Raw genomic sequence first — 22059 nt, forward strand, 5'->3', positions numbered from 1 at the left:
TTTTTTTTTTAAATCCGAAAGGTTGTACTGATTCAACACTTTCCCCGCCATGTGAGATTTAAAAACTTGATAACTTGATTGCCTATAATAAATGGAATTTTTATTTTCAGTTAGAATTTAACAATCATTGCGACGACATCTTTGTGAAGTGTAAATCTCAGAAACTATAATATCCGCAAATTTGTGTGTAACTTGTATTCATCGTGACATCATCTTTGTTTTATTGCATGATAACAACCCTTGTAAAAATAGTTTTCAAGAACACTTGAAAGAATTATAAATACTTAAAATTCCAAAATCTTGATATATATACATGGTTTGACCCCGACATTAATGGCGACAGGGTTTTGTTTCATTAGTTGAACACTACCACGTGGACATGAAAATACTTTTACAGAGACATTATGAGTATGATTCTTGAAATTACAAAATTTGGACTCGAATATCCTGAGTTTCATTCAGAAGCTTCACGAACATTTTAATAATCCAACCCGAAATTTGGTGCGATCGAACTACGATTTTTCTCTTCGGCATTCTGATGCTCACACCGAATTCCGATTGATAATATATCTAGTGAACGGAATGCTGTATAAAGCAGAAATTTTGACTTACGTAAATCCAACACTGTAATAATCAGTCAAAATTTCAGTTTCGTACATTTCGTACAATCGAGTCTGGTTTGTACATAATACAAAAAAAGTGTTTTCGGCAAAACATTCTTTCGGTAATTCCTCAGGGAATATTCCCGGCAATTATTTTGTAAATTGTTTTGCAATTTATTTCAAATTAGACTTCCTTTGGAAATCTCTTAGTAATTCCTTTGGATTTGGCAAATTTCTTCGGTAATATCTTTGGATCCCCTTCAGCATTTTTTTATTGAATTTATTTGGTAATATGTTTGGAATTTGATACCAAACACCTACACGCATCCTTTGAAAATTTCATCGGTAATTTCATTAGCAGTTTATTTGGCTTCTTTATTTCATTGGAAAATCCTTTGAAATGTATATTCGGGAGCTCCTTCGCCAATATTTTAGAAATCACCAATTGTAATTGTTAATGTCAGCAATTCCATTGATATTTGCTTTCAAAAAGCAGGCTTTTATCACATTCAACAATGACTTCTTCGCTGGAACTTGTTACATTTTTTTTTCTGAAGATGTCTTCGGCAAGACATTCTACTTGTTTTGGAATTTTTGTTGATTTTTTGGACTTTTATTATCTATGCTATTCGGTATTCCTTTGCAAATTTTTTCGAAAACTCTTTCGGAAATGCTTTTGTAAATCACTTCTATAATTTCAATGAAAATGCTTAAGAAAATTTCTTCTAGATTTCTTCAGTAATTATGTGAGGAATTCCTGCAGCAGATGATTTCGGAATACCTTCGACAATTCCGATGTTACTTTCATTGAAAATTTATTCGGCAATTCCATCAGCAATTTCTTTGGAAATTTTGGAAACCGCGATTATTACTTCTTCGGTAATTCTTTTGGAAATTGATTCGTCAAATTTCTTAGAGATTTTCTTCGGGAATTTATTTAAAAAATCTTTGGCGGTTCTTTAAAAATTCTATCATAGTGATTCTACAGCAATTGATTTGGGAATTCTTTCTGAATTTTCTTCAGAAATTCCTTTGATGATTTCGGAAAATTCTTTGACAATTTCTTCGATTTTTTTGCGAATGTTTGTGGAAATTGTTATAAAATATATTTCGGCAATTTATTATGAGATTGGAATTGGCAACTTAAAAAAAAGCCTTGATATTTTCTTCAACAACTCCTCTGGTAATTCTTACATGAATTCATTTGACAAACACTTTGAAAGTTCTAAGGTAGTTTTGATGGAAATTTTTCCGGCAATTTCGTAGGAAATTTGTCAGGAAGTTTTTCGTGAATTTCATAGGATTTCCTTTGAGCAAGCCCAGTTGACAATTTCTGCATTGCTGGTTCAGCAGGTTTCGGAAGTAATAAATATGTATACAATTAAATCATAAAAAAAATACAAATGTAGTCACGATAAAATTGTCGGAGAAATTGGCAAAATAACTAAAAAGAAATTGCTGAAATAATTTCAGGGGAATAGCGATTGAAATTATAGAAAAAAAAAATGCTTATTGAATTCCAATGATACTACCGCAGAAATAAAAAAAAACAACCTTTTCCTTCGACATCCCTTAAAGATATGGCCATACTGCGGTCTAGCGAATACGGAGTCGTGGGTTCAAATCCCAAAAGAACGAGATTTTTTTTCACAACTTTATCTCTAGAATTTGTCAATTCTAATTAATAACAAGTTTTTCCGTACATTCCTATAGGATTTCACTAGAGATTTCTCTAGTAATACCTCCTAGGATTTCTCTGGAAATTCCTGGGGACTCCTTCAGCTGGAATTCCTTGAAGAAGGCCAAGATGAGTTCCAGGAGTAATACCATGATTAATTTCTAGAGTAATCCATGTATAAAAACTCTGGAGGAATTCCTGGATGAGTCTTTAGAAAAATCCCTAGAAGAATCAAAGGCATTTCTGGAAGTATCCTAGGAAAATTTCCTAGAAGAATTCCAGCAAGAATGCCAGGAGAACTGTTGGAGGAGACCTAGGAGGCATTCCTGAAACAAAGCAGCAGAAATCGCTTATAGAATCCCAAGAGGAATTCCTGGATAAAAGTCAAGAGAAGTTCCCGAAGGAAACCAATGAGAAATATTTGAAGAAATCCCAGGAAAAAAACCCTTTAGGATGTCTAGGAGGAAACACCGAAGGTACTTCTGCAAGGCTCCAAGGAAGATTGCCTTGAATTTTCCCAGCAAATTTTTGAAGGAATCCCTGGAGCAATTCTTGGAAGAATCCCCAGAAAAATTTCGGAATGCAATAAGTAGAGTTTCTGGAGGAGTCCTAGGAGGAATTGCTGAAAGAACCACAGCAGGAATAGCTTGAGAAATTCAGCTGAAATTTCTGTAGGAAGGTCAAGATAAATTCCTGGAGAAATCCCACGAGAAATCTATGAAAGAAACCTTCGATAAAATATCTTGGATAAAAATTCCTGAAGGAATCACCGGAGATATTCTTAGAGGGACTCTGGGATGTATCATGGTAGAAATCTCAGCTGACATCCTTGGAGGAATTGCTGGAGGAAGCTTTACAATAATTTCTAGAGAAACCCCATCAGTAATGCCTGGGGGAATCCAATCCTTGGAATACCTAGAGAAGTTCCTGCAAGAACCGCTAGAGGTATTCTGGAAGAATCTACAGAGAAGGCCCTGAAGAAATCGCAGAAGGAATCTTTGAAGAAATCTCAGGTAGATTTCCCGGAAGAATTCCAGCCATAATGCTAGGATAAATTGGTATGGGAATCACTAGAAGAATTTTTGAATGTACCATAGTAAGAATTTCCGAAGGAATTGCTGGAAGAACCGCAGGAAGAGTTGTTTGAGGTTATCTCGGAGGAAGACCAAAAGGAGTTTCTGCAAGAATTCCATGAGAAATTTCTAGAGGACCTTTGAATAAAATCTCTGGAGGATTTCCTGGATGAGTCCTTCAGTCCTTGGAGAATAACCAAAGAAGTTTCTGCAAGAATTTCAGGAAGAAGTCCTGGAAAGATCTCAGCAAAAAATCTAGGAGAAATCTCTAGAAGTATCCGTAGCATAATTTCAGAAGTACGACAGTTAGAATTTCTGGAGGATGAGTAGCTGGAAGAACCGCAGGAAATGCTTGAGGAATCTCAGCTGTAATATCGGGAGGAATTCCTAGAATTCCGGGAGGTATCATTGAAATAATTTCTAGAGAAATCCTAGAATCAGGATTCAGGAATGCTAGGGGTATCCTAAGAGAAGTTCCTCTAATAAATGCCTAGAGGAATACCTACAGTTCTGCTAGAAAGAATCGGTAGAAGTATACTGGAGGAATCCCTGATGGAATCGCAGGAGGAATTTCTGGAGGAATCTCCGGAAGATTTTCCGAAAGTATTACAATATGTATGTATGTATGCCAAGAGAAATCCCTAGAAGTATTTCTGAAAGAGTCCTGATGGAAATTGCTTGAAGAATTTCAGCTGAAATTCATGGAGAAATCCCCTGGGGACTTTTTGGAAGAACCTCTGGAGGAAGTCCTGGATAAATCCCTGAAGAAATCTCTGGGAGAATCACCGAAGGGATCTTCAGAAAAATCCCAGGGAGATTTTCCGGAAGAACTTCCCAAGTAGAATTCCTGAAGATACCACAGTGAGAATTTTTGTTGGAGTTCTAAGAGAAACTGCTGGAAGAATCACAGCAGGAGTTGCTTTAGGAATCTTAGCCACAATTACTGGAGGAATCCATGAGCAATTTATGGAACAATCTATGAATAAAATCTCTTAAGGAATTCCTGGAAGAATCACCGGCGGAACTTTCGAACGGATCCCAGGGAGATAGTCTTGAATAAACTCACCAGGAATTCCTGAAGGAATCCCAATAGAAGTTTTTAGAGGAACCCATAGAAGAATTCCGAGAAGTATCATAGTAAGAATTTCCAAAGAAATCCTAGGAGAAATTGCTGGATCAATCTCTGGAGAAATTTCTAGTATGTACAACCCCATTAGAACTGCTTGGAGAATCCTAAGGAAAGTTTATTTATGGAATATTGGGAGGAATCCATAAAGAAAACCTAGAGAAATCACTGTATGAATAGATAGAAATATTTCTGGAGGCATCCATGGAGAATTATGTTGATTGTTCTTACCAATATCCAAAACGCCAAAACGTATATCCTTTTCGGGATGGAGTGAAATTTCCATACAAATTGCTCAACTTTGGCTGTCTAGAACTCTTAGATCTCCCAAAAAAGCAATGATTAGTTTTCCTTCTTCGAAAGTAATTCCGGGAGTGGTAAGTTTTGTTCAAATGTGCCATTAATGAATATAGGAATTATTGTGTTAAGTTTTAAATTTTAGTTGACTGTCAAGGAAAAATTCTAGGGGGTGCCAAATTTGTTCTAGGGGGTGCCAGGCACCCCTGGAACCCCCCCTAGCTACGCCAATGTGAGCGGGGTTTCTCTGGTGTTGCCGAAAGGGGTGTATATATTAGTCTACGCGGACGACGTTCTGCTTTTAGTCACCGGAAAACACCCCCGAACAATCCGCCGGAAGATGCAAGCGGCAGTGAATGCTGTCACCAAATGGGCTGACAACACAGGCTTTGACATCGTCCCCGAAAAAAAGCTCAAGGCTTCACATCTGCAACTCGACTCACCGCCCGCCAAAAACAGCGATCACGGCCAACGGAAAGACGATCGCCTTGAGGAAGACACTTAAGGTCCTGGGAGTGACGCTTGACCGAACGCTTTCTTTCCGTAGCCACTTTCTCGCGATTAAGGAGAGTTGTGCAAACCGCAACTTGATGCAACTTGATTCGCAGTATATCCTGCAAACGGACGCGCAGTGACCGCGCCACGCGACGCCGTGTGGCCGATGCTGTGATTTGTAGTCGCCTCTTCTATGGAATCGAGATTACCGGCCGAGCACAGGACAACCTAGTCACGGTGTGTCTGGTGGACAACATTATTTTAAAAAAAATCGGTATCGCTAAAATACCCACCACTTATTTTGTTCTTCAATTTAATCCGCATGCTTTACCATTACTTTGTTATTACAATGGCAAAATAAGTTATTTTTATGTTTTTCTGCTACCAAAATTTTGTTATTATTTTTGTTATTTTAACTCTTATTTCAAACAAACAAATAACACATTTTGCCATTCAAACATTCTGTTTTAATGGTAAAATTTGCCATTCTTTTGCCATTAAGCTCTACCCGGGATTGCCAACATGGCTTTCCGACGTAAGATTTTTTGTATGGCGTTTATTACACTTCCCAAAAAAGTATAACAGTCCCAAGTGAATAAAAAAATCCAGGAAACAGTAGTCAGTTTCGTGGTTATGGGCAGTAATGCTTGAAAAATTGTAATAGTTTCAAGCAGGTGGAGATGATGAGTTCAAATTTAAATTTACATGTGTACCACGTCATGCTCTAATACTGGTAATTATTATTATATCACCGTGTTCCTCCATGCCACAAAAGTTCAGCCTATTGGACGCAGTGGCTTAATTTCCCCAACAGGGGAGGAAAAAAAAAGTTTTCCTCCTTATAGCGTGCATTTGACAAAAATTTCAATTATTTGACGAATTTTATTATTTTCTCTATTGAGCAATGCACGATATAAGCACAGACAAACAGACGTAACACTGTTTTACAGGGCTTGGTACATGCATTCTGTGGAAAGTGCGATATCTTTCCCGATGTCTATGGTGCGGCGAAAGGCGAAAAGAGTAACAGCATACCTTATTGATCATTATGTACCTTTGTTTTGTATCCCATTCCCAAAGTAGTTTTCGCAATTATAAGAAGTGAAACGTTATTGCTCGTCCACCGTTTACGCGGAATCCGAAAAGTCCCCGGTCGATCTGGTTCTTGTGCCGTCGGAGTGTTGTCAACCTTGTAACCTGTCCGGGAAGGCCGTTCTCTGCATCCTACACATTCAACGATGAATTCAAATTTCGTTTGATTTCCGCGATCCTTTCACTAGAGGTGCTAATGTTCGATCGCTTTGATGTTTGCGAATGTACACGTTGCTGAATGATATAAACGAAACTTACAGGTGATATGTATAGTAGTGTGCGTGTTAGGCAAACGTCAAATCGCAATCCATCACGGCCGACAGTGGCTCACGCGGTTCTACCAATAGGTGGAAGCGTGTTCATGAAAAAGACAGCAAAAAAAAATCCGAGTTAAAAAAATTAATAAATTTTCTCTAAACGTTAAAACATTAAAACACCAAGTCCTTTTTATCATGCACCAATGTATGCGGGTCAACACACGATATTAGGACCAATGCTATATTTAATCATTTTTAATGACTTAAATATTTTGAATTCCACTGATGATATTTCGTAACGAAAAAAAAAAAAACATTTAAATGCGAACATTAACCGTTTGAAAAATCAAGAAACATTGCCAATTTATTTGACAGAGCTGTTTTGAGTGAAAAAACATCCCTAATGTCACGATGTTAGGGCATGCCAAGATACTACAATTAATTGCAAGACGACATACACTTTCCAGAATCCTAAGATGACCGCAATTCGATATTTTCTGGAAACAAATCTTTAAAACGCGTGTATTTCTTTCCAGGGCAGGTGGGTCACGACGCAATATTTGAGATTGGTGGGCCTACAATAATGGAGCAAAACTAAAATAAAAATTGTGTTGTTTTATTTAGTTTATTGGTGAAACAGATACTTTTTCATAATATTCTAATTGTAATCCGAGATTTATTGTTCTCAAGGCCGCCATTAACATAATCGTCATCATTGAAAAATCTAAAGCGGTTTTCTCGTCCAAAACTGATATTTTCGTATTAAGAATGTATTTACTTTATTGCTGCAGGAGAATGGAGTATAGTGATATTGCATTTTCAATGCAAATATTAAATCTCCTTTTAGCATCTATAGCAGAATTGCAACGAGCACTATCTTTTTGCATCATGGGTAGTAGTGCTAAGTCTGCTGCGTTTTCCCGTTAATTAAGGAGAAACTGTAGTTCTTGCTGTACTACATGTTTCACAATTACAGCAAATATCGATGTTCCGCGTAGAAGACTTACATTATATTTATGCTTAAAGAGAGTAATTCTAAAGGGTATGATCTCATCTTTGAGATTTTCAGGAATTATTTAAATATTTTCCGAGATGCTTTTGACTCACATAAATGATTGAGAATATTTTTTTAAATTCGTAGGATACATCCATGATGACTGGGAATTTCTGAGAATCCTTTGGGATTTTTAGGAATTATTTAAATATTTTCCGGGATGCTTTTGACTCACATCAATGATTGAGAATATTTTCTTAAATTCGTAGGATACATCCCAGATGACTGGGAATTTCTGAGAATCCTTAGAGATTTTCAGGAATTATTTGAATATTTTCCGGGATGCTTTTGACTCACATAAATAATAGAGAATATTTTCTTAAATTCGTAGGATACATCCCAGAAGACTGGAAATTTCTGAGAATCCTAAGAGATTTTAAGAAATTAATTAAATATTTTCCGACATGCTTCCGACTCACATAAATGATAGAGAATATTTTCTTAAATTCGTAGGATACATCCCGAATGACTGGGAATTTCTGAGAATCCTTAAGGATTTTCAGGAATTAATTAAATATTTTCCGAGATGCTTTTGACTCACATCTTAAATTCGTAGGATACATCCCAGATGACTGGGAATTTCTGAGAATCCTTAGAGATTTTCAGGAATTATTTGAATATTTTCCGGGATGCTTTTGACTCACATAAATGATTGAGAATATTTTCTTAAATTCGTAGGATACATCCCAGATGGCTGGGAATTTCTGAGAATCCTTAGAGATTTTCAGGAATTATTTAAATATTTTCCGAGATGCTTTTGACTCGCATCAATGATTGAGAATATTTTCTTAAATTCGTAGGATACATCCCAGATGAATGGAAATTTCTGAGAATCCTTAGAGATTTTTAGGAATTATTCAAATATTTTCCGGAATGCTTTTTACTCACATAAACGATTCAGAATATTTTCTCAAATTCGTAGAATACATCCCAGATGACTATGGATTTCTGAGAATCCTTACGGATTTTCAGGAATTATTTAAATATTTTCCGAGATGCTTTTGACTCACATAAATGATTGAGAATGTTTTTCCTAAATTCGTAAGATACATCCCAGATGACTGGGAATTTCTGAGAATCCTTAGAGATTTTCAGGAATTATTCAAATATTTTCCGGGATGCTTTTGACTCACATAAATAATAGAGAATATTTTCTTAAATTCGTAGGATACATCTCAGATGACTGGAAATTTCTGAGAATCCTACAAGATTTTAAGAAATTATTTAAATATTTTCCGACATGCTTTCGACTCACATTAATGATAGAGAATATTTTCTTAAATTCGTAGGATACATCCCGAATGACTGGGAATTTCTGAGAATCCTTAAGGATTTTCTGGAATTAATTAAATATTTTCCGAGATGCTTTTGACTCGCATCAATGATTGAGAATATTTTCTTAAATTCGTAGGATACATCCCAGATGACTGGGAATTTCTGAGAATCCTTAGGGATTTTCAGGAATTATTTAAATATTTTCCGGGATGCTTTTGACTCACATAAATGATTGAGAATATTTTTTTAAATTCGTAGGATACATCCATGATGACTGGGAATTTCTGAGAATCCTTTGGGATTTTTAGGAATTATTTAAATATTTTCCGGGATGCTTTTGACTCACATCAATGATTGAGAATATTTTCTTAAATTCGTAGGATACATCCCAGATGACTGGGAATTTCTGAGAATCCTTAGAGATTTTCAGGAATTATTTGAATATTTTCCGGGATGCTTTTGACTCACATAAATAATAGAGAATATTTTCCTAAATTCGTAGGATACATCCCAGAAGACTGGAAATTTCTGAGAATCCTAAGAGATTTTAAGAAATTAATTAAATATTTTCCGACATGCTTCCGACTCACATAAATGATAGAGAATATTTTCTTAAATTCGTAGGATACATCCCGAATGACTGGGAATTTCTGAGAATCCTTAAGGATTTTCAGGAATTAATTAAATATTTTCCGAGATGCTTTTGACTCACATCTTAAATTCGTAGGATACATCCCAGATGACTGGGAATTTCTGAGAATCCTTAGAGATTTTCAGGAATTATTTGAGTATTTTCCGGGATGCTTTTGACTCACATAAATGATTGAGAATATTTTCTTAAATTCGTAGGATACATCCCAGATGACTGGAAATTTCTGAGAATCCTAAGAGATTTTAAGAAATTAATTAAATATTTTCCGACATGCTTTCGACTCACATAAATGATAGAGAATATTTTCTTAAATTCGTAGGATACATCCCAGATGGCTGGGAATTTCTGAGAATCCTTAGAGATTTTCAGGAATTATTTAAATATTTTCCGAGATGCTTTTGACTCGCATCAATGATTGAGAATATTTTCTTAAATTCGTAGGATACATCCCAGATGACTGGGAATTTCTGAGAATCCTTAGAGATTTTTAGGAATTATTTAAATATTTTCCGGAATGCTTTTGACTCACATAAACGATTCAGAATATTTTCTCAAATTCGTAGAATACATCCCAGATGACTGGGAATTTCTCAGAATCCTTAGGGATTTTCAGGAATTATTTCAATATTTTCCGAGATGCTTTTGACTCACATAAATGATTGAGAATATTTTTTTAAATTCGTAGGATACATCCCAGATGACAAGGGATTCCTGAGAATCCTTGGGGATTTTCAGTAATTATTAAAATATTTTCCGGGATGCTTTTGACTCACATAAATAATAAAAAATATTTTCTTAAATTCGCAGGATACATCCCAGATGATTAGGGATTTCTGAGAATCCTTAAGGATTTTCAGGAATTATTCAAATATTTTCCGAGATGCTTTTGACTTACATAAATGATTGAGAATATTTTTTAAAATCGTAGGATACATCCCAGATGACTGGGAATTTAAATATTTTCCGGGATGCTTTTGACTCACATAAATAATTGACAATATTTTCTTTAATTCGTAGAATCCGAAGATCTTCTAGAAGGACTCCCGAGGAACTCCTGTGAAATTTCCCGAGAAACATCTGGAAGAATGCCCGATGAACTTTTGTAAGAATACTCGAAGAACTTTTGGCAGAATTCCCGAGAAACTTCTGGAAGAATTCTCGAGGAACTTCTAAAAGGATTTCCGAGGAACTTCTGGAAGAATTCCTGAGACACATCTGGAAGAATTCTTGAGGAACTTATGGAAGAATTCTCGAGGAACTCCTGGAAGAATTTCCGAGGAACATCTGGAAGAATTCCCGAGAAATATCTGGAAAATCCCAGAGGAACTTCTGGAAGAACTCCCGAGGAACTTCTGGAAAAACTGCCCAAGAACTCCTGGAAGAATTCCTGAGCAACTTCTGGAAGAATTCCCGAAGAACTTTTAGAAGAATTCCCAAGGAACTTCTAGAAAAAAAAATACTTAGAAACTTCTGGAAGAATTAATGGAAGAACTTGTGGAAGAATACCCGAGGAACTTCTCAAAGAATTCACGAGGAGCTTTTGGAATAATTCCCGAGGAACTCCTGGAAGAATTCCCGAGGAACTTCTAGAAGAATTCCCATGTAACTTCTGGTAGAATTCCCGAGGAACTCCTGGAGGAATTTCTGGAAGTACTCCCGAGGAAATTCTGGAAGAATTAATTAGGAACATCTAAATTTCCCGAGGAACTTCTGGAAGAATGCCCGATGAACTTTTGTAAGAATACTCGAAGAACTTTTGGCAGAATTCCCGAGAAACTTCTGGAAGAATTCTCGAGGAACTTCTAAAAGGATTTCCGAGGAACTTCTGGAAGAATTCCTGAGACACATCTAGAAGAATTCTTGTGGAACTTATGGAAGAATTCTCGAGGAACTCCTGCAAGAATTTCCGAGGAACATCTGGAAGAATTCCCGAGAAATATCTGGAAAATCCCAGAGGAACTTCTGGAAGAACTCCCGAGGAACTTCTGGAAGAACTCCCGAGGAACTTCTGGAAAAACTGCCCAAGAACTCCTGGAAGAATTCCTGAGTAACTTCTGGAAGAATTCCCGAAGAACTTTTAGAAGAATTCCCGAGGAACTTCTGGAAAAAAAATACTTAGAAACTTCTGGAAGAATTAATGGAAGAACTTGTGGAAGAATACCCGAGGAACTTCTGGAAGAATTCCCGAGGAACTTCTCAAAGAATTCACGAGGAGCTTTTGGAATAATTCCCGAGGAACTCCTGGAAGAATTCCCGAGGAACTTCTAGAAGAATTCCCATGTAAATTCCCGAGGAACTCCTGGAGGAATTTCTGGAAGTACTCCCGAGGAAATTCTGGAAGAATTAATTAGGAACATCTAAATTTAACGAGGAACTTCTGGGAGAACTCCCAAGGAACTTTTAGAAGAATTCCTGAGAAACTTCTATGAATTTTTGGATTGTTTCCGGAGGAATATGAGTAAGAATTCCCGAGGAACTTCTAGAACAATTCCCGAGGAGCTTTTGAAAGACTTCCCGAGGAACTTCTGCAAGAATTCCCGAGGAACTTCTGGAAAAATTCTCGAGGAACTTCTGCAAGAATTCCCGAGGAACTTCTGGAAGAATTCCCGAGGAACTTCTGGAAGAATTCCCGAGGAACTTCTGAAAGAATTCCCGAGGAACTTCTGGAAGAAATCCCGAGGAACTTCTGGAAGAATTCCCGAGGAACTTCTGGAAGAATTACAGACAAAGTCCTGGAAGAATTCCCGAGGAACTTCTGGAAGAATTCCCGATGAATTTCTGTATGAATTCCGGAGGAATATGACTAAGAATTCCCGAGGAACTTCTGGCGGAATTCAAGAGGAACTTCTGGAAGAATTCCCGAGGAACTTCTAGAAGAATTCCCGAAGAACGTCTGGAAGAATTCCCGAGGAACTTCTGGAAGAATTCAAGAGGAATTTCTGGAAAAATTCTCGAGGAACTTCTGCAAGAATTCCCGAGGAACTGCTGGAAGAATTCCCGAGGAACTTCTAGAAGAATTCCCGAAGAACGTCTGGAAGAATTCTCGAGAAACTTCTGGAAAAAAATCTCGAGGAACTTCTGGAAGATTCCCGAGGAACTTCTGGAAGAATTCCCGAGGAACTTTTGGAAGAATTCCCGAGGAACTTCTGGAAAAATTCCCGAGGAACTTGTGGAAGAATTCCCGAGGAACTTCTGGATGAATTACCGACAAAGTCCTGGAAGAATTCCCGAGGAATTTCTGGAAGAATTCCCGAGGAACTTCTGGAAGAATTCAAGAGGAACTTCTGGAAGAATTCCCGAGGAACTTCTGGAAGAATTCCCGAGGAACGTCTGCAAGAATTCTCGAGGAACTTCTGGAAGAATTCTCGAGGTACTTCTGGAAGAATTCCCGAGGAACTTCTGGAAGCATTCTCGAGGAACTACTGGGATAATTTCCGAGGAACTTCTGGAAGAATTTCCGATGAACTTCCAACGGAATGGAATATGGAAGAATTCTCGAGGGACTTCTGGAAGAGTTCCCACAGATCTTCTGGAAGAATTCCCGAGGAACTACTGGAAGAATTCTCGAGGAACTTCTGGAAGATCTCTCAAGGAATTTCTGGAAGAATTCCCGAGGGAGTTTATAGAAATGGCCGGGAACAAACGTCTTCCGCTCTTCCTAAGAATGGCAAGCTTACTTTTTCTGAAATCCTAAAAATCATTTTGGTATACCCAAGAATTATATCCTCGAGGGCTCGAAATGCTCAGATATAAAAAGATTATTTTTAATATACCGCATTTAGTTCACCACTGGACTGCGAACTGCGACTTCATAAGTGCGAAAACATAAATAAAAGTGCGCGATTGCATCAAATCAGGTTGATGTCTTCGGCGCACTATTTCTTCAATCTATGGTGAACAAGTGCTCTGAAGACACCGAGTTGATTTGATGCAATCGCGCACTTTTATTAGCGTTTTCGCACTCGTGAAAACTAGTGCGATAGTTCAGTGGTGAACTAAATGCGCTATAAGATCTCCAGTTTATTCGTGGAATCACTATGTACATTTCCCTTGCATTTCCCCATGTATCTCAAAGAATTACTAACTCTTCTCTCGAGATCCTCACGGTATATCTAATCTATAGATCTTAAGTTACTTTTTAAGTTACGTTTAATTCACCCAATTTTTATTATATTATTTTAAATAAACAAATAAAATAAAGTTTTTTGCTCTTTTAATCTTTGAGCACCAACATTTCAAAAGCTCGTAACCGTTTTTGTAAACAAGAGCAATCGCGCTCTTGTTTACAAAAACAGTTACGTGCTTTTGAAATGTTGGTGATGAAATCACAAAATCAGTACAAAAAAGAAGAAGAAACCCCGTAAAAACGAGCTTGACAGGGCTCGACGTTCTAGCTTGACATCAGGCTTACGTCAGTCCGATTCGTCGAGCTCCAACTCGTATATTCGAAGCCCGACAGCTTGACGCAAACGGTGCAGAATCGTTTGACATCAGACTGACCGTCGGTCTTACATCAGTCTGATGTCAAGCTCTGTAAGACTGACCGTGAGACTGATGTCAGACTGACGTCAAGCTTATGAAATGCACTGGGATGTGGGTTCCCGGTCACTGCGGCATCCTCGGCAACGAGCGAGCTGACACACTCGCCGGCATCGGCCGTAACAGCCCGACACTAACGCGAAAGGTCCCCCGCGATGACGTTAAGTCCTGGCTGAAGGAGCGACTGTGGACCGCCTGTTCTGTAGCATGGCATCGCAACAGAGAGCCGTTCCTTCGAAAAAAAAAATAATAATAATAAACACCACGACTACGTGGCAAGACCAACCTGCTCGCCGAGAACAAGTTGTCCTCTCCCGACTGCGCACGGGACAATAGAAATACACTAGAACTCCAATGGCGCTGTAGTCACTTTTCCTATTAAAATTAAATAAAAACTTTTATTGTAATAATTGATTGTTTTTAAGTGTCCAGCTTGTAGAGCATCTTTTGTTTTGGTAAACACAATTTATTTGACACTTCTAGTACCGCTACTGACGCTGTAGGGACGTGGCAAACTAGATATTAGTCTCACGAACAGTCGCGACATTGGACTTCTGTGGCTAATTATTCTAATGCACGGGACATACACGGCTGTCACACGACATGGGTAGCACAGGGGGCGGCTTCCGCCGCCAGTGTGAGACGTGCGGGACACAAAATACTGTCGATCATTTCCTTATCAACTGCCCCACTCTGGAGCACTTAAGATCAACCTACGAGATCACCGGTATCGACAGCACCCTCCAAAACGACGCGGTAAGGGAACGCCAGCTGATAAACTTTTTGAAAGATGCCGGACTTTTTACCTCAATATGACCACTGCTAAGACCCCGGACCTGTTAAGGAATACGAAATTACCACGCCCTCTAGCATTACGATGACTCCTGCTACGACCCTGGACTCGAAACGGACACTATACACCATTTGACAACATCAGCCAAACGATGAACACCACAAAGTGAACTCTGTTAAAACATATTATATAACTAGAACTGCCCCCTCCTCTCCACCTTCCCCCAACCGCCCTCCTCCTTATCTACGGGGATGAACCAGCCTCGGGCTGAAAATCCCCATAATAAAGAGCCAATGCAATAAATAAATAAATCTAAATTCACGGTAAAACACACTAAAATCGTATTGCTCAACCACGTCTCCGCGAGTCTATGGAATGACTCTATGACATTTCCCCGAATTCTTTTACCCCGAATGACACTACCCCGAATTCCATTACCCCGAATGACCCATTTCCCCGAATTCCATTACCCCGAATGACCCGGATAAAAACTAACCATAGAGTGTTTGGTGAAAACCATTTCTTCACCATACAGTGTACCAGCTACAATAAAGTGTGTTGTAATGAAATGGTTCGCTATACTATACATTGACATTGGATTTTTATGTAGCAATATATCATACTGTTTTTCTTACGTTTGAACCATTCACTTTTCCGAAACATTATTGTTCCGTGAATTTTTAATTATTTTATTCGTTTAAGATTTTTTCCGTGCTTTGTTTTGTTAATGTTTGTGACTTTTTTGCTGCAAAGGAAAGGAAAGAGAAAAAAGTGAATAAGTTGAAACATCAATTTTGAGTCAATAACCAAGGATGCTTTCGATCACCTGGCAATCATTTGACTCATTTATCCATAACTCAGTTCAGAAGCATAATATTGAAATGAGATGTTCGACAAACTTGTAGATAAGTGGTTTTCCTACAATTATCACCAAGGACACCATATCCTAAATCTCATATATGCGGCGTGAGAGAGCTAGTACCACCTACTCATACTAAACGATCAAAAAACACTTTTACGCCGTAAATATAAAAGTTAGAATATGGCGTCCTTGGTGATAATTGTAGGAAAAACACTTATCTACAAGTTTGACGAACATCTCATTTCAATATTAGGCTTCTGAACTGAGTTATAGACAAATGAGTCAAATGATTGCCAGATGATCGAAAACATCCTTGTCAATAACATGTTTGAATCAGTGGTAAACCAGATGTCCCAAGAACTGCAGGTCCAAGCAGGGGCCCAAGAGATATGGCGGGCTAGGTGTGTAGAGTGCGATGAGAGAAATACGAATGTAGGCCAACTCGGAAAAATGCAGGTCAGATCACCGTAAATCAGTGGATGAGTTCAACACTATTCTTTCGGTATTTGCTTTTAGGGGAGTTTTCTCCTCTTCTCTCATGTGAACTTGCCTTCGACCACAATCGAATCAAATGCGATTGACAAACTTTATCTTTGACGTAGAGCCATCTTTAACATATGGACTGGACTGTACATTGAAATGACTTCTAATATAGGTTCGTCTGCGGGTTCGCTTTTTAACCTAACTTATATTTGAATAGAATTTGACAGTTTTCTTATGAGTTGTTATGTATTTCAAACTTTAGTCAAACTGGAGCCTCAATATTGCAATAACGATGAAGCACGCTGTAATGATACTTATGTACCTCGTCACCCACTTCATGCAACTACATTAGTGGTCTAATAACACTTAGCGCGCTCGGCATAGTTCCATCATGCCGCTTAAAGTGTTGCCACAAATAATGCTTAGTTTGCAAAACCCGGTTATCTGGCTGGTGGGGCATGGGAGCCTAAGCTTCAACTGCTAATGCAATCAGAGACTACTCAGACTTAGACGTGGGCTATCCTATATATGAAGGGTTATCCAAAACGCTGTGGAGAATTCCCAAAGCGCATAATAATACAACATAACAAAAGAAAACCATTCCAAAACCATTTGATTAAATGTATAACCAGTAGTAAAATTACAATTAAAAACAATTTATTTACGGTACATTTTATTGTTCGAAACCATTCATGTACCATACAATGTACGGTATATTTAAACCCACGTATCAGAATTTAGAACAATTCATTAACAATAAAATGTATGGTTTTGCAAAAATATATATATGGAAAAAAATATTTTTTTTATATTGTTACGATACTTAACAACCTGTATAATATATTGTAAAAATCTTATTTACAATTCACGGTATGGTGTTTTACATTACATCTTATTGTTTTTGTATTTTTATTTTTACAGTGGTGTCTATTGTAAAAATATGGTTCTAAATAGTACTGTTACAATACAACGTTCGGTTTTTCTACTGTATTTTTTATTCGGGGACCCATTACCCCGAATATTTTTTTCTGAATTATAAATTTCGTATTTGCCAATACGAGGGAAAATCGTGACGTGCATCCCGGAACGAACTAGTTTGGTCGATACAGTCCGGATTCGCTGGTTGGGTCACGACTGCGCCCCGATTAGCGAATCGTGTTCGTTCGTTGGGGCAACTGACAACTGATCAAAATGCTCTAGAGACACGCAACTGACGAGAAATACGTCACGAAACACTCACATACTAGCGCAAACGTTCTGTATACAGTAGCTGTGATGCGACGGCGGTCAGACGTCAAACTCGTTTTGACATCTATTTTGACATTGACAGTGCTTTTTAGTTGGGTTTTGCCCCAACCAGTGAACATTCAACCATCGAGACAGCCCATTTAACGAGCTCTCAACGAACGAATCGTCACTGTAAAACTTTATTCAGCTTATTTTTTGCGGTGAGAATACCCAAGCATATACAGCTCCTGGGACCCTTTGAACAGATCTCTAACCAGTATGTTTGAAAGAACAGGCAATATCCATAAGAAGGAAAAATCTCTACTGAACAATTGGTTTCGGATCATATGGACGCAAGAAATAAACTAATGTGATCATGTCACTCTTCCATATAACAGTATAACTTGAAAGAACAGCCTATGATTAAAAGAAAAATCTCTGATAAAAATAATAACAGTTGCGACGCCAACAAATTGTTTAACCCTTTGGAGCCGGAGGGGTCATATATGACCCCAACTTAGAAACAGCTGTATAAATTCACCCATTCAATAAAACAGTATACTGTCTTCGGCAAAGTTGTTGCAAATTGAGTTCTCTATTAGGGAAAAATGGCAATATTTGTATTTGGGACTTCATTGATAACCTAGAACATCCAGAACACCATGAAATTTGGAAAAACGAAATAATTGGCATACCAGTTGTTCTAAAAGCTGAATTGGGATGTGGGTTACGTTTATATGTACTCATTTAGCCTTCGTCAAGAATATCAAAAGGTGTGTTATATTCTGGGATGTTCTAGGTGTTCCAAACTGTCCTTTAGTGAAGTCCTTCAAATCTACAAGAATAGTTTTATGTATTTTCGCCACAAATAATAGCATTGCATAACCTACTGGAGTCCGTGAAGCTCATGACATCTACAATGTCATTTTATGACACTATAGGGATATTCCAGATCAGCCAAACTACCCTGGAGTTCAGAACTTCAGGTCTACACTCGTAACAGTGGCCATATCTGCTATACTGAGTTATGCTGCATAATCAACCAGAGTAACTGGAGCAACCTGAAGTCTACTAGCTTATTATAAACCTTTGGGACATTCAGGGTCGTCCAAACTGTTCTATAATGAAGTCCGTCATATCAACAAAAATAACTTTATGTGTTTTCACCATAAATAACACTAGTTTACAGCATTTTTGAACTCGGTAAACTAATGATCGTTTTTGGTGTAGAATCATGCCCTGAGTTCGAAAACGCGAAGGAAAAAAAAATACAGTAGAGCGGAAATTTCTTCGACTTCCCATACAAGGTTGATGATTTGAAATCGATTTTTGTTCTATTTTTAAGCAAAGTCGCTCACTTCATACATCTCATTCTCCGTAACCAATGCTCCGATTGAGCTGAATTTTTTACTGTAACTCGCCCACATATGGCATGTCAAATGAACGTTGAGAAAGAATTTTAAACTTGTTTTTTTCTTATTGAAAAAAAATACATTTCTTCATATATTTTTGGAAATTTTGCTAAAATTTAAGGAAATCGTCCCCAAAACTCGCCAATATCTTGAATTTCATCAATCTAACGCAAAACCTGTATTCAGATGATCGAATGGTATTATATTCAGCTTTGAATTTATGGAAAAAGATTTAAAATTGGTTGCACAAAACGCAAGATATTTGAATTTTATTAAATTCCATATTTTGATAAGTTGTAAAACTCACTATTGATGATGATGATGATGGTTTACCATTCATTGTAGCACGGTACTAAGCCCGATAGCAGTGGGCTGTCCATCCAATGTGATTTGATCAAGCAAAACATTATAAGCCAAGTAACCACGGTGCTGAAGCCTTATTGCATGCAGATATACGGTGCACTTAGAGCAATCATTACTTTAAATGCAAACTTAAAGTTGATTTAAAGTGGAAATGGGCAATTATGCGACTGCTTCAAGATTATACCAGTATAATCCTAATTTGATTCTATAATTGCCCACTTCCACTTTAAATCAACCTTAAGTTTGCATGTAAAGTAATGATTGCACTAAATACACCGTATGCACAATGCTTCAGCACAGTGGTTACTTGGGAATTATACAACCAAGATCATACAATTATATATAGTGCAAGCCATCGCATTGGAGGATGCCCCAATGAATGTGAAAAAGAAGAATCTGTCATTCTCCACATAAAGGTTATAATAAGAAGTTGGCATCTCCACTCTTCCAAACCATTATGTTTCGACTGGCAGCTCTTATTTCCCTCCACTCCCAAATAGCTGTTTTATACCAAATGTTTTATAATATCAAAAAAGTATCATATCATAACTTACCTAATTTTTTCTCGTTCATCCTTGCTAACACTGTTTATTCTGTAAAATAATTGTTTCTTTACCTTATTGATCAGAACCTATTTTGTTTGTTTTTCTTATGTTAATTTATTTAGAGCAGGGAAATGCCGCTGGGAGTGTAGTTTTTTTTATTATTATTAATAAACTCAAAGGCACAAAATCTGCTCTTCTTATCAAAAAGAATTATACAATTATTTGACACAATTGTCATCACCGAAAACTCTAAATCAGCTCTCTCACTCAAGACTTGAATGTTCGCACTGAAAATATGCTCACTGTACTCCATTCTGTATCCGCAATATGTGAATACATTTCCACCGCTGAATGTTCAGTCTTGAATAAGAAAACCGCCTTTGAACCCTCAATGGTATAAGTTGTAAAACTCGCTATTGAGCTAAAACTCAAAAACTGTTCCACTTAAAATTTTTTGAAGCACGGTTTCGAAATCAGCGCTAAATTATGCTTCAAAAATTTTGGTCGTTGACAGAAGTTCACGACTTTCGTTTTATTTTGTAAACTAGTGTAATAGTATTGCCTAATCTGCTGGGATCCGCGAAGCTCTTGAAATCTCAAATGTAATTTAGAGACACTATAGGGATATTCCAGGTCAGCCAAACTACCTTAGAGTTCAGGACTTCAGGTCTACACTCGTAATAACAGCCATATCTGCTATACTGAGTTACGATGCATATTTATCCGTGGTTACTGGACCAATCTGAAGTCTTTTAGCTTATTATAAACCTTTGGGACAATCAGGGTCGTCCAAACTGTTCTATAATGAAGTCCTTCAAATCTACGAGAAAAACTTTATGTGTTTTCACCAGAAACAATAGCATAACATAATCTACTGAGATCCGTGAAGCTCTTGAAATCTCAATTGTCATTTAGAGACACTATGGGAATGTTCCAGGTCAGCCAAACTATCTTTGAATTCAGAACTTAAGGTCTACACTCGTAACATCAGCTATATCTGACATACTGAGTAACGTTTCATAATCAATCGCGGTGGCAGGATCAACCTGAAGTCTACTTTTTTATTATGAAAATTTTGGGCATTCATGTTCGTCCAAACAATCCTGAAGTTTAGCTCTCGATAGTAACAGTAGTTATTCTCACAATGAACTTTAGACTGTAATCTGTAATCCCCCTGGCATATCATAAGTCATTTCAAGATAGTTTTGATATATTCCAGATCAACAACACTACTCCTGAGACCATAGCTTCAGGTCTACACTTGTGATAATAGCTTTTGCCACTACGTTAAGTAGTGTTACATAATCCTCTGTACTTACAAAAGCAGTTACAGGAACAATAAGCGTTGTACCTATTATATTTTTGGGATATTATGGGCTTCCTTACTGTTATAATGTTTAGTTGATAAAAACAACCACTGTAACTTTCAGAAGACATACTGGACATGATAGATTACAAATCGTAGCTTTGTATAATGAAAGAAGTTACCATTACACCCGTAGACTTTAGGATCTAATCTCAAGAACAGTTTGGATGACCTAGGATATCGCAACTAATCTGATACTGTCTGTTGAACTTTCAGAAGACTTACTGAACATGATATATTACAAATCATAGCTTTGTATAATAAAAGAAGTTACCGTTACACCCGCGGACTTAAGGATCTAAACTCAAGAACAGTTATGATGACCTAGGATATCCCGACAGATCTGATACTGTCTTTTAACCCTTCAGAAGACTTATTGAACATGATAAATTACAAATCATAGCTTTGTATAATAAAATAAGTTACCGTTACACCAGCAGACATAAGGATCTAAATTCAAGAACAGTTTTGATGACCTAGGATATCCCGACTGATGTGATATTGTCCACTGAACTTTCAGAAGACTTACTGAACATGATAGATTACAAATCGTAGCTTTGTATAATGAAAGAAGTTACCTTTACACTCATAGACTTTAGGATGTAATCTCAAGAACAGTTTGGATGACCTAGGATATCATATCCTGATTGGTCTGATACTGTCTATTGAACTTTCAGAAGACTTACTGGACATGATAGATTACAAATCGTAGCTTTGTATAGTGAAAGAAGTTACCGTTACACCCGTAGACTTTAGGATCTAAACTCAATAACAGTTTGGATGACCTAAGGTATCCCGACTGATCTAATATTGTCTTCTAACCTTTCAAAAGACTTACTGAACATTATAGATTACAAATCGTAGCTTT

The 22059-nt window shown here is 37.3% G+C and overlaps 1 protein-coding gene across 6 annotated transcripts in view; it reads right to left on the minus strand.

Annotated features, from left to right (window-relative positions):
* LOC109407819 (ribonuclease P protein subunit p25-like protein) overlaps positions 1-22059 on the minus strand; it is a 606744-nt gene that overhangs the window by 40846 nt on the left and 543839 nt on the right. Inside the window, exon 3 of one of the 6 annotated variants that reach the window (XM_062854475.1) lies at positions 15569-15678. The exons of the other annotated variants lie outside the window; for them this stretch is intronic. Coding sequence (XP_062710459.1) covers positions 15569-15596 — 28 coding nt within the window. The 5' untranslated portion in view covers positions 15597-15678. The remainder of the gene's footprint in view (positions 1-15568; positions 15679-22059) is intronic. 6 annotated transcript variants of the gene reach the window in all.

The sequence above is a fragment of the Aedes albopictus genome, chromosome 2 (genome assembly GCF_035046485.1).
Source record: "Aedes albopictus strain Foshan chromosome 2, AalbF5, whole genome shotgun sequence".
Lineage (NCBI taxonomy): Eukaryota > Metazoa > Arthropoda > Insecta > Diptera > Culicidae > Aedes > Aedes albopictus.